Source organism: Nicotiana attenuata, unplaced genomic scaffold, assembly GCF_001879085.1.
Source record: "Nicotiana attenuata strain UT unplaced genomic scaffold, NIATTr2, whole genome shotgun sequence".
NCBI classification, from domain to species: Eukaryota; Viridiplantae; Streptophyta; class Magnoliopsida; order Solanales; family Solanaceae; genus Nicotiana; species Nicotiana attenuata.
This window is the reverse complement of record NW_017672178.1, coordinates 1-18,459: the sequence shown is the minus strand read 5'-3', so window position 1 is coordinate 18,459 and position 18,459 is coordinate 1. Positions and strand designations below refer to the sequence as shown.

Genomic DNA, 18,459 nt, shown 5'->3' with positions numbered 1-18,459 from the left:
CGTTTTCATAGTTTAGGGCCTTATTTACTGGTTATTATTTCTGTTTTTCATTTATTCACTGGTTCTTGTGATGTCATTATTATTTCCATGATTTTTTATTGATGATACTGATATATTGTCTCTTTTTTTGTCTTTTCATCTTCTTGAGTCGAGGGTCAATCGGAAACAGCCTTTCTACCCCGATCGGGGTAGAGGTAAGGTTTCCGTACACACTATCCTCCCCAGACCCCACTTGTGGGACTATACTGGGTTGTTGTTGTACATTATGAAAAAAAAAATCTTTTTTTGTTGAAATGAAAGAAAATACTTTTTTTCATCATGAAAAAAAAACTATTTTTGTTGAAATGAAAGAAAATACCCTTTTTTACATCATGAAAAGAAACTATCTTTTTTTGTTAAAATAAAAAAAAATACTTTTTTTGATATCATGAAAAGAAAAATACCCATTTGTTGAAATGAAAAAAAAAAGTACTCTATCTATAACATAAAAAGAAAGTACAATTAATAATATTTCTATTTAGGTTGGGGGATTGGGGGTTGGGGTGGGGTTGGGGGCGGGGGTGGGGATAGACGTTTTTCAATAGTTACAAAGTTTGCTATGTGTTTGAATTTATGTGAACTTTTTCGAAGTAAGAGGAGTAAATTTACTGTATAATTTATATTGTTTGAAACAAAATTCATATACAAAAAAACTATAAAAAAAAATAATATAAGTCACAATAATTAATTAAGACATGGTCAAAGTAAATCTTATGTGACTCCACAATTAGTACTAGATCCGCATAAATGAAAACGTAGAGAGTAATACAAATACGAGATATTCTTTAGCCTATAAAATAAATATACACATCTCGGCTTTTCCTTTTTATTCTTTCTTTCTGCAAATGAAAGGTGAAAACTGAATTAATATTCATCTGTTTTGACACGTGCTTCCCTTTTATGAAAACATACTTATAGAACGTGAAGCAGGGCAAATAGCATACCTCTTCTATATCTCGGAAGAAATTTAAATCTCCTTATAAAGTTTCATGGACTCAATATTTTGTAAAAATGGCAGCACTTTTTATCTGATTAATTTAGAGGGTGTTTGGCTAAGCTTATAAGCTGATCAAACTGGTTTATAAGCACTTTTTTGGCTTATCTACGCATTTGGTAAAATTAAAAGTGCTTACAAGTTAAGTGCTTATAAGCCAAAAATAAGCCAAAAGTCATAAGTTGGTCTCCCCCAACTTATCAAATTTCAGCTTATAAGCACTTTAGGTTTGACCAAAATATTACTATTCTATCCCTAAAATACTTCGTTTCAAAACAGAACTCTTCGTATACCCAGTTCTTCAGCTGCTTATTATTAATTTCATCACTTTTATCCAAACACGTAATTGCTTATTTTTTAAATCAGCTTCAGCACTTAAAAGTGCTTTTCAACACCTAATGCTTATTAGCTACTCTAAATCAGCTAAGCCAAACGGGCTCCTAATATCTGAAACTTAGTAATTCAATTAATTCAAATTCAAGTCAGATGAACCACTGCACTCCTATGAAAAGTTCTTCGTTTACAAAATTCGAATCTAAAACTTTTAATTTAAGGATAAAAAAATCTACTAGTAGCATGTTTGGCCGTGTTTCTATTAGCTTATTTTAAAAAATACTTTTTTAAAATAGTTTTTTAAAAATTTACTTTTGGTGAGAAATAGTTTATGTTCGACTAAATTAAAAAAAACTTTTGAACAGTAATCAATGATTGGTCAAACGTTTAAAAGTCTAAATGTATTTTTCCTTCTATTCAAAAACTGTTTCTGCTTCTATTCAAAAATATTTAAAAACTTAACCAAACACCTTAGTTTTTAAGAAAAAAGTTGTTTTGACAATAAAAGAAATTACTCCATCTGTTTCAAATTAGAGGAAATACTTTCCTTTTTAGTCTCTTTCAAAATAAATGACACATATCTAAATTGAAAAATAATTCAATTTTAAACTCTTCATTTTACCTATTATTTTACCCTTAATGAAAAACTTTTATAACCACACAAATATGAACCACAAAGCTTACCGCTTAAACTTTTAAGACTATAAGTTTTAAATTTTTTTTTTAATTTTTAAAGTTCGTGCCGAATCAAACTAATTCATCTAAATTGAAACGGAGAAAATTCATTATAAGCCAAAAAGAAGCACGAACAGGCTATAAATCATTTATCCAAAGATGTAGAGTAGAGTAATTCTTTTCTTAAGAAGTAAGATTCAAACAGAGGTGAAGCGCGTGGGAAGATATGAATTTCTGATTACTTAAATATCAGCCTCTCCCAAGTAAGTTAAATACTCACTATTTAGAGGTTGACGGCGATTTTTCTAACTTAATTTTTTTAACTCTATATTTTCTCTCAGTGTCTTCTCACCAATTGGCATTGACGCGACAAAGCTTTCAAATCCAACAATCCCAAAAAGTTAAACAAAAATTAAAATATTCCATCCAAACACTCCCTTAAAATACAATCTCTTTACGCGTTATCTTTTCTCCTATTTCTTCTTCTTCTTCTTAAACCCTAGCTTTCTCTCTCCGCGTATTTCACTCTCTCTGTAACATCTATGGATGATAAGGATAAAGTTAACGATCCATTAAAAAGTGCAGCTGAGTTCGACGCTACTGAGTCGAGCTGGTCACTCGGTGCAGATTCGGACAATGTTTACAGCTTCTTCGGCAATACTGATAGAGATAACAGTATATTAAACGAATTCGGTTGGAATTTTGCGCCGTCGGAGGCGGCCGGAGATAAGGATATTGCCGGTGGTAGTGGCGGTGCTGGTGGATTTGATCGGATCGACGATGATTTGGCGGGAAATAGTAGTACTACTCCATCTGCTTCTGCTACTGAAGTACCGGCGACGGGGAAAATCACTGATGAACCTGTATCTTCCAGCTGTTCGGATGATCCTCCGGAGAAATCCACCGCATCCGGTGGCTCTTCCGCCTCCCGACCGCCGTCCGATACAGCGTGAGTCATGTGTTATCGACCTTCTCTCGCTTCACGTAGCACAGCTCTATATTACATCTCTCTCTCTCTATGTGTGTGTTAAACTCGTAATTAACTAAAGTTTCAATAGTAAAAAAATGGACTTCAAATTTAAGTGTAGAATTTAGGGGGATTGTAGCAGAAGCATAAAAGGAAAAGCCATTACCGCGTCCGTACAGGTTCTAGAAATGTCAAGTTGTTTACGCAAGTTGGAGTATGGGGAAGAGAAAGAGAGAGGCATTATCGTAATTTAATCATCAAAGTTGGGCTTTTCGGTATTGCGCACTTCGTGTGGTTTCAAAACAGCCGTTATTGCGGCGGGAATGGCGTGGACGAATTTTTCCCTAAAATATTGTGAAGTAAAATAATACTCCTACTATTGTTTAAGGAAAATGTTTTTTTCCCCTTTTCTCTTTTTGGATTGTTTAGTGCTGATTTTCACGAGTTATTAGATTTAGAAAACGCAATCAAAAGCTCACATGGTAAATGCAAAGTGTATAGTAAAGTATCTTTGCCATAACACTTCTCTGAAAATAGTTGGTGTATACTCTGATTAATTAGTAACTTCTGCTTCATTATTTTGTGGTCCATTATATTGCTTTAATTTGTGCGTACATAGTATATTTAAGGAATGGTGGAAGTTGGAAAATTTTACTACCAGTTATGGGGAAAATGAGTTACTCCCTCTGTTATATTTTATGTGTGGTTGGCAATTTTCATATTTAAAAATAATTCAATTTTAAATTTCTCATTTATTTTTAATAACCTGCTTTTATAGATGTAGAAATATTTTGAAAGTTTTTTCTTAAATATAAATATTTGTGTTGAGTCAAATTTCGTCACATATATTAGAACAGTCTCCTACGTAATATCTCTAGTGCAAGCTAGTCATGATATGCGTGAACTTTTGTTTTATGTGATCTCTCAAGGCCCATTGCATGCATTTCTATACGCTATGGCTATGGTCTACGTGATACGTCTAGAGCAACTTTTTTTTATAAAATATCCCTCTTTTTCGTTAATAACTATCTTCTATAATATTATTTTATTATAGTGTTCAAGTTTTCTTTGGAATCGAACTTTATATGTTAATATAATTTTATATGTTTCCTATAACATGATTTCGCTATAATAAAAAAGATTGATTGTATAATGGTATTAGTGAGGGTTTTCTTTGAAACACGGTGCGCTTCGTGTTATCCTATGGTTTAGGCTGGGAGAGGAATGAATTTGTGCTTTAATATTACTATTTGATTTCTAATACGTTGTCCACTAGTTTTATAAGGGTCTCTGGTTTTAAGTTCCATTCATTGCATCTATTGACAACAGTGGAAAGCTTTCATTCTTTAAGCTACTTTGTGTTCGCTCTCATTCTGCTTCTTAGCATTAATGCTAGCTTTTATATAATAGAGATTAATTTCTGGACCAAAATTTTGAATTTCTTTCACTTATCGGCATATAAGATAAAATAAGACGCAAAAACATGTAAAGCCAATTTAGGTGATATTAAATATTTGTGGTCTACAACTTTATTAAAAGAATAAAGACCGACCTCTTCTTTTTCAATTGAAAGATATCTTGTTTACAATAATATTTCTGATTAACTAGGTCGGTTGAAAAGCAATTTGATTGCTATTTTCAGCAGGTGTACTTGGAAATGCCTCTTTTTCTATTTTATAGTGTGATAAAGGAATCACATTCCTAATGTTACTTTAGGTTGAATATTCCACAGAAGCAAGGTTAAAAAGAAGGGTCAGAAACGAATCAGGCAGCCCCGCTTTGCATTTATGACGAAAAGCGAAGTTGATCATCTTGAAGATGGCTACAGATGGAGGAAGTATGGTCAAAAAGCTGTTAAAAATAGTCCATTTCCAAGGTCTGTTTCTCGAATTTCATCGTAATGCTTAGTTGAACAATTTTTTCCCTTAAATGCCATTTCTTCGCTAAATTTGAGCTTGCCTTTAATTGTTGAAGATAATGATTAAATAAATAAAAGTGAACTATTTCTAAATAACTTAAGATTTTAGATAAAATTGCTACACATTAAAATCAAACAGAAATCTCGGATACAAGTTCTTCACACACTATATTATAGAGAATAATTTACACGTGTTTAGCCCATGAAAAAAGAAATAGAATGACACGTGATCGGTTCATTGAAAATGTAGTTATTAAATAAATAGAATTCAATCAAATCTAACAACTTGCGCTTTTAAATGATGAGATGGTCACATAGTTCAATATTAACTATAGTTACGTCCAATCATGATACATCTTTTTGTTATAGATCTTACCCACTAATGTTAATGATGATTGAATTAGCTTCCAACTAATGTATAATAGGCTAAATTCGACAAATACTAGTATAAGGCTACTTGAAATATTATTGTCATTCTTTTAGTTTGCAAATTATAAGTCCAATTGATTACAAAGCTGGAGTACTGCAAGCATGCAAATATGTAACAAAATGCTGCCAAGACAGACTTTTTTCAAAGTTTAAATTGCTTGACTGTAGAGTCTAGGGATGTGGTCCGGTGATCAACCCCATCAGAGTTCAAATCTTAATAGAAACAAAATTTGCTAAGTGATTTTTTTTTATCTGCCCGAGCCTTAGATGTAAAATTACCTAATAATTTTATTAGTGGTAGAAATAGCAGATAGCTACTAGTAAATTAGTCGAGATTGCGCAAATTAACCCGGATGCCATTGTAATCAAGAAAATAGAATGCTTGACTATAGTAGCAGTTGAAAGTTCAATCGGCAATAATGTCATGATTATTTGATGGAATTCCATCATTTTCTAGTGAGTAAAAGAAGGCTGGTCATAATATCATACAAAGCATTTCATTTTGCTAGCCAGATTATTGAGTTTTTTTTTCTTTAATATATTATTTTGAAAGTGAAGTAAAATAAAGTAAACTTTAACCGAAAACAACTTCAGAAGCACCAAAATTCAACGCGCATATTCTAGATTAATCATTGATTTTAGTACTAGTGTATCTCTTTAGCAGATAGACTAGAAGAAACCTTTGTTTAAGTGTTACCTGAACAAAGTTTCAAATGTCATTTTACCAAATAAACATGGTGTATGAACAGTATGATGTTTTATCAACATATTGCATAGCATTGATAATTTCTATCAAGATAGAAATAATATGTTTAAACACTCCAATAACAACAACAATCCCAATATAATATCACAAGTGAGATATGAGAAGGGTAGAGTGTATACGGAACTTACCCCTGCAAAATAATTATGATGTCCATGCCTTCTCAGGAGCTATTATCGTTGTACAAATACCAAGTGCACGGTGAAGAAAAGAGTCGAGCGATCTTCTGAAGATCCATCAATTGTAATCACCACATATGAAGGACAACATTGTCACCATACAGTTGGATTTCCTAGAGGCGGACTTATCAGTCATGAAGCTGCATTTACAACTCATCAATTATCACCCTTAGCCTCGCAATTCTACCTTCCCGGGGGTGTTCAATACCCTCAAGAAGTACCTATGAGCGCCCCAGAATCGCGTCAAATTCCAGGTGAATCTGTAGAAGCTCGTAGATTGCCAGAGACAAGTCAACCAGCCAACCAGCTGCCAACTGATGAAGGATTGCTTGGGGATATTGTACCTCCTGGAATGCGAAGCAGATAATATTAAGGGTAATCCCTTTCCTATTTTTCAGTTTGACACTATCTTGACATGCTGCATTGATTGATCATTGATTTTTTTTTTTGTTTACAAGTTTCATCAATGACATATACGTTGTTAATATGCTTTTGCTGTGTGTATGTATGTGTGTTTTTACCAAGCACTTGGAAATTTTTTCTCATAACACGGTTGCTACAAGTTTGCCTAGGTTGCAACAATTAATTAATTATGTCTTTAATTAGTACGTACGTCCTCTCATGTGCTGGTTTGATTCTTCTTTTTTAACCAAGTATTCTTCCTTTTTTAAACCAAGCACATGAACTTTTTATTTTATTATAAATGGTGATAAGACTTAAACTCAGGATTTCTCAGGACTTTTGTATGTCCGATAGTATGTTAATTTGTGTGACCATCTTATTTAGAAGTTTAAATTGTTCACATATTTACTTAACACGTTGTAGGTGTCCTATTGACCAGGTTGACTAAAGTTTTCCTCCATTTATGAACATGCTACACGCTTTGACTGCGCTTCTTAAATAAGTTTGTATCAATAGGTCAGGCCACTATAATAGACTAAATCATAACAATATAGACACTTGGACATAGACTCTATCCTAACAATGATGGCCGCATCTACAATAGTAGCAATAGGTATGGTCCAATACTGCTTTCGGTTCACATATGATGGTTGCATGAACGTGTGAAACTTAAAAATAAATGAACATAGTTACAAACCAACGTACATAACTATTGCAAATTCGTCTCTGCTTGTGAAACTTTTGCCACTCAACATGTCTGCTTTTATTGATTACGACTTGCTAGTGCCTTTGAACTCCTTCGTATGTATTGATCACCTGATAGTGAATATTCTGGTAAAAGTAAAAATCAAATAATAATTTCTCCTTCTCAAAGACATGATTGTAAAATCAGATCAACATAAGTTAGTTCTATTTAAAATCTTTCATAAAATGTAAATGGTAAAAGAAATGATGAGAGTTGTCAATTTTCTTCCGGTCAAATCGAACAAGATCCCGAGTGATGGAAATCTAAAGTTGATAAAGTTAAAACATAAGTCCCTTTCCTGTAGATTGCTTTCCCACCGCAACCTTTTCCTATGGACGTTGCTTTGTCTGGATAAAGTTTTATCTTTCTTTCATTGCATTTAGTTGTACAGTATATGAATTGTTTGGTCCCCACTGGTTTAAACAACAGTCAAGTCGTGATGCATGAACTTGATTGATGCTTTTCCTCTGGGCAACATTGTTCTTGTACTATTTGCAAAGGCCTTTTTAAATTGAATTACTTGATTACCACGACTGAAGCCTACCTTGTGATAAATTGAATTACCTAGCAAGTAGGGATTGTCTAAAGTATAGATATGACCTAGAAATAAAGAAGGAAACTAATCTTTCTGTTGTATTTTACGTGACACCCCTTTCTTTTTCGTCACTTAAGAAAAAGAATGACACTTTTATATTTGGAAGTACTTTAACTTTAGACCATCTTCCCCTTTTACCCTTAATAACATACTTTTATGATGATAAAAATGTCATGGTAATGTTTAAAATTACAAATTCGATACTTTTGAAATGTGTCAAAAGTAAGTCTTTCTTCTTTAAACTATGTGTTTAATTAGTCAAATATAGAAATATACAATGAAATGAAGGAAGTAGTTTCTTTTTATTACTGGGTTTTGACAAGAACCAATTTTGTGATTGTTGTTGGTACGTTAATTTGGCCATAGGCTTTAAGAATCAGCCCAATGGAGGTGGCAATGCGCTCCTCAGCATGCCAAAGGCAAATCTTGCGGTATGATTTTTTTTCTTGCTTTTTGTGGTGTATACACACATCTCATGCAAAGCATGCATAAGTAATAGAATAAGTCACGCCTGTCGGCGTAAACTGAAGCATATTTTTGGGATGAGTGGTCCTCAACATGATCATATGCTTGGAATCTTGTGAGATATTATGCATTATTCTTTGAGATTGCAACGTGATCATACATTTAATTTCCATATGCTTGAAATATTCTCATTGTAGTTTGTTTCTTGCTAAACTTTTTGTGCATATACAAAAAGCTATGTTGTTCGAACTCTTCAAAAATATCATCTAACACTAGACTCTTCAAAAATAATGAGTGTGACAATATTTTTGAACAGTCCAAACAAATATAGACAGAAAGGATATTACAGTAGCACTAAGTTTAATAGTATATTAGATTTAGGATGGGGAAAAAGCATCTTCCATGATTATATATGAAAATGTCCGCAAGAAATTACTTGTACGTGCTTGTACCAGATATTTACACACACCTATATTGGGTAATGAATATTTACACACAATTGGCTAATTAATATACATAGATGTTATATTTAACATGTTAGCGTCCAACATTAACCCTTTGCATTAAGACGTGTAATGGCTACTTAATATATTTCTTTTACAAAAACTCTTTCCAGGTATATATAGCATGGATGCATGTCATTCTTGAATTTATAGCTGGAATCTGCCCTCTATATATTGTGAAGTTTACTAGCTGTTGTATTTTTGCTGATCATGATAGGAGTATATCATGACTTAATGGAGGATCCTTGGATAGCAGCCCAGATATTCAAGACTAGCTATAATTAATGGTAGATTTTCCCCTTTTCTTTCTCTTTTTTCCACTTTCTGATACTGGGGATTGGGGTACATAGAGGGAGCTAGGGGGAGGTATAATATTTGACTTGATTTGTGTTGTATGTTGCAATTCTGGTAGTAATAATTTTTTTATTTACCAAAAAAAAAAAAAAAAAATCCTTTGCCTATATTCATGTGGAATCTTTTTCTTTCAGTAGTTTAGTTAGTACTTCCTCGTCCCAATTTATGTGGTAATATTTGTCTATGCTCAAAAATTTAAAAAAAAAGGAAGACGTTTAAAATTTATGGCCTTCAACAAGCGTTCTATATATATATATATATATATATATATATATATATATATATATATATATATATATATATATATATATATATATATGAGGCTATAAATCATCTTATTAGGGATAAAATAAATATTTAAAGCTAAATTGTTACTACTAAATATGAAATGTATCATTCTTTTTTGAACTAACTCAAAAGTAAACAATGTCTAGGTGGGATTTGCTAGCATAAGTGGGGATTGTTTGTCTTTGAAGAATCAACTTCATGATTTGTCCTTCCATTGGACTAGGCGGGATGCTAATAAAACGGCTCATTCACTTGATCGGGTAGCTTTACGTATGCAATTCGTGTTATTTAGGATTATCATATTTAACTTATATTCTTTATTCTGATGCTTCTCATTTAAATGTGTTTCCTATAAAAAAAAACCTAAAAAGAAAATAATGTCACTTAAATTGTGGAGTATTTTTTTCGTTTTAGTACTCAACCTTTTGCATGAGAGTAATAGATATTGGTGTACGTAAGGGTAAATCTTGGGCGGCAAGTTGTGTCAATTGCGTGGATTTCTAAGTTGCTCCATTGTCAGCGGACATTACCTTTTACCATCTCCCTCTTTTTAACCTTATTTTTTTTTTTTTTTTTACTTTTACATTCACCTTTTCCTTGTAGCCTACGGTATCATTGTCATTTGCACACTTCTGTAGATATCTCACCACTTTGCTGGTTGATGCGTGATGCACAGACGCCTTACTTTTACCATGGACTTCTCTCCCTCATTTTATTCCGTTGCAATTTATGACATATTTTAGTTAGTAGTCTGTTTAAAAAAAAAAAAACCCATATTTATATTTTAAAATAATTCAATTTTTAACTTTCTATTTTATCACTTACTCTTAATGAGAAGCTTTAAATGTCATTAGCACCATAAAACTTTTAACCGTTAAGTTTTTAGGATCACAAATTTCAAAAAAAAAAAAATTAAAACTTTGTAGTGAGTTAAACTACCTCATATAAACTAAAATGAAGAGAACAATTTCTTTTTTCTTATACCTAAAAAATTCTTTTCAATTTCAAATGTTCCGAGGTGTGTTTGTAATGTTTTAGATCCTCATTGGAACTTAAATGTTTTATTAAAGTTATTTTTTGTCACGACCCGGATTTTCCACCCTCAGGAGTCGTGATGGCGCCTACTAATGAGAGCTAGGCAAGCCAGAATTAATTACTCGTCCATTAATAATCTAATCCATTTAACAATTTACGGCAATAATACAAAAACAACGAAATTCAATAATAAGCGGAAGTCTTAACATTTTATAAAACTGAATAAAAATGCGGAAAGTTCAACCAAAATCCTCTACCCATGACTGGTGTCACTGTACTCACGAACTGCTAAGAATACTACATTCAAACGTCTGAAAGAGAATATAAGCTGTTTGTCTCGATTACAATGAGATAACAGATAAAAATAAAGGATAGAGGAGACGCCGGGCCTGCGGACGCCTGCAAGGCTACCTCGGGTCTCGCTGAAATGAAGTCTGCTCTCACACTACGGCTGCTGCTGCTCGATACCTAGACCTGTGCAAAATAGCATAGAGTGTAGTATCAGCACAACCGACCCCATGTGCTGGTAAGTGTCTAGCCTAACCCCGGCGAAGTAGTGACCAGGCTAGACTGGACCACCACATAAACCTGTGCAGTTATATACATACAGCGGAATCGAAATACCAGACAAGTAAACAATATGGGAGGGGAAGCATGATGTGGGGAGATAACAGTATTAACAGTAAATCCAGAGTAACAGTCTAAAGGCAGCTTAAAATTTACAGCGGACAAGAGACTAATATCCAAAATAAACACACTTGTAACAATAATTGTTGCGGCGCGCAACCCGATCCCAATATATATAACATCACTGTTGCGGCGTGCAACCCGATCCATATCGTTTAGCATTGTTGCGGCGTGCAACCCGATCCATATCGTTTAGCATTGTTGCGGCGTGCAACCCGATCCATATCATTTAGCACTGTTGCGGCGCGCAACGCGATCCACAATTATCATTCAATGCACGGCATCACCCTTCGTGCTTTAACACTCTTCCTCACCCAATCAACAAATCACAAACAAGGGCAAGGGAATAATAAAACAAGAATGGGAGTCCCGGCAAGGGTACAACATCAATAACCAACAACGTCCCGGCAAGGGAATAAATCATTAACTCTTCTCTTTCTTTCACTTTCATCTCAAAGTTCACATTATCACTTGAGCCAATGCTCCAAGGAGTTACTTATCCCATACACCTTTACAATTTGTATTTCAGCCCGAGCCAATGCTCCACGAAGTCAAAGATCACAATCTCTTTCACAAGATCTTTACAACATGTAGAAGTCATCATTTAAGCATGGAAGGCATAACAACAACCAAACTATTTGCAAAACAAGGACTTACGGTCATGCTAGACACCAATGTATAAGATACTCGTCACCATGTCTATACATCATACTCGACAATTAGCAAGTTACAAATAAGACTCAACTCCTATTCCCTCAAGCAAGGGTTAAACCAAACACTTACCTCGATGCCTTGAACTCAACTCAAGCCTCAACTATGGCTTTACCCCGTGACTCCACCTCCAATCCGCTCGAATCTAGCCACAAATTACTCAATTTCTTTAATAAACACTAAATGAATCAATTTGAATGCAAAAAAAAAAAAAAATTTCCCAAGTTTTTCCCAAAAATTCCAAAATCGCCCTTGGGCCCACGTGGTCAAAACCCGGTTATCCATTCCCCCACGAACTCAAATATGTAAATTATTTTGAAATCGAACCTCAAATTGAGGTCCAAATCCCTAATTTTTAGAAAACCTAGGTTCTACCCAAAACCCCCAATTTCACCCATGAAAATCTTTGATTTTAAGTGAAAAACAAGTTAAATGATGTTAATGATTGAAAGAATTTAGTAAAAATTGACTTACAAATGATTTGGGATGAAACTTGTTCTTGAAAAATCGCCTAAGGAGTTGTATTTTGAAAGTGGGGTGAAAAATGGCCTAAAATTCGACTAAGTATGGAAAATGCAGGTTGTAGATATGGGAATTGCGAACTGGGGTTCGCAATTGCGAACCCCGACCAAATATGGGAAATGCGAACCAGGGTTTGCATCTGAGAACCCTCATGAAAAGCCCAGGTTTCGCATTTGCGAACAAAAAGTCGCATTTGCGACATGGCCCCTCTCGCATTTGCGGACCCAGTGGTCGCATTTGCGACCTAGTGCAGGTTTCCCCCTTTCTCGCATTTGCGATCAAGGGCTCGCATTTGCGAGAACTTCTTCGCAAATGCGAAGATATCAGAACTGAAGATACCATATTTTTCTCTAAGTTCAAAATGCACTCACGGCCTATCCCAAACTCACCCGAGCCCTCGTGGCTCCAAACTAAACATACGCACAACCTCAAAAACATCCTACGAACTTATCCGTGCGATCAAATCGCCAAAATAACATCATAAACATCGAATTAGGCCTCGAAATCCATGATTCCTTCCAAATTTTCATAAAACATCAAATTTCCATTTTAAGTCCGAAACATGTCAAACGACGTCCGTTTTCAACCAAACTTTACAGAAAGTGCTAAAATTATATATAAGACTTGTACCGAGCGCGCGGAACTAAAATACGAGCCCGATACCATAGTCTTTTAATCAAATTTCATTTTCATTTTCCTTAATCATTTCCAGAAAATAATTTCACACAAAAATTCATTTCTCGGGCTTGGGACCTCGGAATTCGATTTCGGGCATACGCCCAAGTCCCATATTTTCCTACGGACCCACCGGGACCGTCAAATCACGGGTCCGGGTCCGTTTACCCAAAATGTTGACCGAAATCAAATTTATTCATATTAATATCAAAATTTAGCATTTTTCACACAGAATTCATATTTAAGCTTTCCGGTTACGCGCCCGGACTGCGCACGCAAATCGAGGCAACCCTAAATGAGGTTTTCAAGGCCTCGGAAGTACAGAATGGGTAAGAAAACAGGTGATGACCCTTTGGGTCGTCACATTCTCCACCTCTAAAACAACCGTTAGTACCTCAGTCGGGGAAAAGATGAGGATAACGGCTCCACATATCGGACTCGGACTCCCAGGTCGATGCCTCAGGAGGCTGACCTCTCCACTGAACACGAACAGAAGGAAAACTCTTGGATCTCAACTGACGAACCTGCCGGTCTAGAATAGCTACCGGCTCCTCCTCATAAGACAAATCCTTGTCCAACTGGACAGTGCTGAAGTCTAACACGTGGGCTGGATCGCCGTGATACCTCCGAAGCATGGATACATGAAAAACTGGATGCACGACTGATAAGCTAGGCGGCAATACAAGTCTATAAGCCACCTCTCCCACTCGATCAAGAATCTCAAACGGACAAATGAACCTAGGCCTAAGCTTGCCCTTCTTCCCAAACCTCATCACGCCCTTCATAGGCGACACTCGGAACAATACCCGCTCACCAACCATGAAAGATATATCTCGAACCTTACGATCTGCATAGCTCTTTTGCCTAGACTGAGCTGAACGAAGCCTATCCTGAATGATCTTGACCTTGTTCAAGGCCTCCTGAACCAAATCCGTCCCTATCAACCGAGCCTCTCCCGGCTCAAACCATCCCACCGGAGACCGATACCGCCTACCATATAAAGCCTCATAAGGAGCCATCTGGATGCTCGACTGGTAGCTGTTGTTGTAGGCAAACTCCGCTAAAGGCAAGAACTGATCCCACGAGCCTACAAAATCAATAACACAAGCTCGAAGCATATCCTCCAAAATCTGAATAGTCCGCTCAAACTGACCGTCCGTCTGGGGATGGAATGCTGTGTTCAACTTAACCCGTGTGCCCAACTCTCGCTGAACTGCTCTTCAGAAGCGCGAGGTAAACTGCGTACCCCGGTCCGAAATGATAGATGCCGGCACACCATGAAGGCGAACAATCTCCCAGATATAAATCTCAGCTAATCTCTCAGAAGAATAGGAGACTGCCACAGGAATGAAATGTGCTGACTTGGTCAGCCTATCAACAATAACCCAAACTGCGTCGAACTTCTTCCGAGTCAGCGGAAGTCCAGTAATGAAGTCCATAGTGATCCTCTCCCACTTCCACTCGGGAAGCTCAATCCTCTGAAATACACCACCAGGCCTCTGATGCTCGTATTTAACCTACTGACAATTCAAACAACGAGCCACATATGCTACGATATCCTTCTTCATTCTACACTACCAATAATGCTGCCGCAAATCCTGATACATCTTCGCGGCGCCCAGATGAATAGAGTACCTGGAGCTATGGGCCTCCTCTAAAATCAACTCTCGAAGCCCATCCACATTGGGCACACAAACTCGCCCCTGCAATCTCAAAACTCCATCCGCATCTAAGGTAACCTGCTTGGCACCTCCTCGCTGCACCGTGTCTCTAAGGACACACAAATGGGGATCATCAAACTGCCGATCACGGATACGCTCCAATAATGAAGAACGAGCAACCGTGCAAGCTAACACACGACTGGGCTCAGGAACATCCAGTCTCACGAACTGATTGGCTAAAGCCTGAACATCCAAAGCAAACGGCCTCTGACTGACCGGAATATAAGCAAGACTGCCCATACTGGCTGACTTCCTACTCAAAGCATCGGCCACCACATTAGCCTTCCCCAGATGATATAGAATGGTGACATCATAATCCTTCAACAATTCCAACCACCTCCTCTGCCTCAAACTTCAACTCCTTTTGCTTGAACAAGTACTGAAGACTCTTGTGATCAGTGAACACCTCACACGCCACGCCATACAAATAATGCCTCCAAATCTTCAATGCGTGAACTGTGGCTGCGAACTCCAAATCATGCACTGGATAGTTTGTCTCATGAATCTTCAACTGCCTCGAAGCATAGGCAATGACCTTGCCATCCTGCATCAACACTGCACCAAGCCCAACACGGGAAGCATCACAATAGACTGTATAAGGCCCTGATCCTGTGGGCAAAACCAACATCGGTGCCGTAGTCAGAGCTGTCTTGAGCTTCTGAAAGCTCGCCTCACACTCATCCGACCATCTGAACTGGGCACCCCTTCTTGGTCAACCTGGTCATCGGGGCCGCAATAGATGAAAACCCCTCCACGAACCGACGATAGTAGCCTACCAATCCCAAGAAACTCCGAATCTCTGTAGCTGATGCTGGCCTAGGCCAGTTCTCGACCGCCTCAATCTTCTTTGGGTTCACCTGAATACCCTCTGCTGATACGACATGACCCAGAAATGCAACCGAACTCAACCAGAACTCACACTTCGAAAACTTGGTGTACAACTGACTATCCCTCAAAGTCTGAAGAACCACTTTAAGATGTTGCTCGTGCTCATCTCGGCTGCGGGAATATATCAAAATATCATCATGAAGACTATCACGAACGAATCCAAATAAGTCCTGAACACTCGGTTCATCAAATCCATAAGAGCTGCTGCGGCATTTGTCAACCCGAATGATATCACCAAGAACTCATAATGCCCGTACCGAGTGCGGAAAGCTGCCTTAGGGACATCGGATGCCCTAATCCTCAACTGATGGTAGCCAGATCTCAAGTCAATCTTGGAAAATACCTTGGCACCCTGAAGCTGATCAAACCAATCATCAATCCTCGGAAATGGATACCTATTCTTGACTGTAACCTTGTTCAACTGTCGGTAATCAATACACATTCTCATTGACCCATTCTCCTTTTTAACAACAATACCAGCGCACCCCAAGGTGAAACACTGGGCCTAATGAAGCCCTTCTCAAGCAAATCTTGCAACTGTTCTTTTAACTCTTTCAACTCCGGCGGGGCCATACGATATGGCGGAATAGAAATGGGCTGAGTGCCCAGAACCAGATCAATGCAGAAATCGATATCCCTGTCGGGTGGCATACCCGGCAGGTCTGAAGGAAAAACATCAGGAAACTCACAAACAACGGGCACTAAATCGATAGAGGGAACCTCAGCACTGGAATCCCAAACGTAAGCTAGATAAGCCAAACACCCCTTCTCGACCATACGCCGAGCTTTCACATATGATATGACACTGCGGGTAGAATGACCTGGAGTCCCTCTCCACTCTAAGCGAGGCATACCCGGTAAAGCTAAGGTCACAGTCTTGGCATGGCAGTCCAAGATAGCGTGATAGGGTGATAACCAGTCCATCCTCAATATAATGCCGAAGTCAACCATGTCCAGCAGCAACAAATCTACTTGAATCTCAAGACCTCCAATCACCCCAATACAAGAACGATGGGCTCGATCAACCACAATAAAATCACCCAACGGTGCAGACACATAAACAGGAACACTCAATAAATCACTAGGCATGACCAGATGCGGCGCAAAATAAAACCGAAGCTTCTCTACCACAAACCAGAACAGTACCTGCACCTCCACCTCTAATACATTTACCTCCACCTCTCGCATCTCTACCTCCACCTCTAATACCTTTACCTCCACAAAACCTCTGAAAACATAGCCGATCTATCACCGGCCCGCTGCTGCTCGGCTGAAGAAGCGGTACATGACCTCGCCATTCACAAAAGGACAAGTGTAGAGATTTCAATTTAGCATTAAGAGAACAAAATTGCACGACGGGGAAGAATAGAACAAATGTGAAACTTTTCCTAACTCGGTAGCCTCTGAGGGATAAATACAAACGTCTCCGCACCGATCCCTCAAACTCTACTAAGCTTGTCTGTGAACTGTGAGACCTATGTAACCTAGTGCTCTGATACCAACTTGTCATGACCCGGATTTCCCACCCTCGGGAGTCGTGATGGCGCCTACTAATGAGATCTAGGCAAGCCAATTTTAGTTACCTTTCCATTAATAACATAATTCCGTATGACCATTATCGGCAATAATACAAAAGTAACGAAATTAAATAATAAGCGGATGTCTCAATATTATAGAAAACTGAATAGAATTGCGGAAAATTTCAACCAAGGCCTCTACCCAAGACTGGTGTCACAGTTTCACAGACGGTCTAAGAATACTACACATAAAGGTCTGAAAGAAATAAACTCGACACTGTCTCCAGAATTACATAAAAGAAACAGGAACATAGATGAAAGGAGACGCCAGGTCCTGCGAACGCCTGCAAGGCTACCTCGGGTCTCACTCGATTGAAAGCCTGCGCCCACTCTATTGCTATTGCTGTCTGAAGCCTGGGATCTGGGCAAAATAGCACAGAGTGTAGTATTAGCACAACCGACCTCATGTGCTGGTAAGTGCCTAGTCTAACCCCGGCGAAGTAGTGACGAGGCTAGGACCAGACCACCAAATAAACCTGTGCAGATATATATATATATATACAGGTACAACAGAGAAGTAGCAAGAAAATAACAATTTAAGCTGGGGAAGGGAGCATGCTTCAGGGGCAACAGTTAGAAATAAAATATCAAGATTAATAAAGAGTACATCTCAATTTAACTTCTAGCAATAAATGAAGAGGCAACTTTCATATCCAACTCATTTTGTTGCAGGCGTGCAACCCGATCCCATTTCTCAACATCTCGTGGTAGGCGTACCACCCGCTCCCATTTCAATTAAATCAACAGTTCCTCCACAAGAAATTTACTCTAACAAACGTAACAAGTAATACGAGTTCATAAGACAACAAGTACACGAAAATTATGATTCACTAAGGAGAACAATTAATGACAAGTAGCAATTAATTAAGGATTATAAGGGGGAAATTAGGCAATTTAGTAATTAACACGTTGAATGTCACGTAGCAAATAAGTCACATAGTCATGAAGCAATTTAGGCATAAATTCAAGACATAATGTTACGCAAGGACACCCT

General features: G+C 37.4%; 1 protein-coding gene across 7 annotated transcripts; it reads left to right on the top strand.

The window, feature by feature from the left end:
* The first annotated feature begins 2,246 nt into the window (after positions 1-2,246).
* On the top strand, positions 2,247-10,211 carry LOC109212181 (probable WRKY transcription factor 57). Of its 7 annotated transcripts, XR_002065824.1 has the most exons (6): positions 2,247-2,990; positions 4,741-4,884; positions 6,286-6,672; positions 8,406-8,470; positions 9,225-9,294; positions 9,796-10,211. XR_002065824.1 is itself a non-coding variant. In XM_019375807.1 (4 exons), the coding sequence occupies exons 1-3, from the start codon at positions 2,584-2,586 to the stop codon at positions 6,662-6,664; spliced, it is 930 nt and encodes a 309-aa protein (XP_019231352.1). In that variant the 5' UTR covers positions 2,247-2,583; the 3' UTR covers positions 6,665-6,672; positions 9,225-9,442. The 7 variants fall into 7 exon arrangements, 2 of the variants coding, with proteins under 2 accessions (XP_019231352.1, XP_019231350.1); XR_002065825.1 differs by lacking the exon at positions 8,406-8,470 and having other exon boundaries at positions 9,796-10,210; XR_002065822.1 differs by lacking the exon at positions 8,406-8,470 and having other exon boundaries at positions 9,121-9,294; positions 9,796-10,210.
* Positions 10,212-18,459: the final 8,248 nt, after the last annotated feature.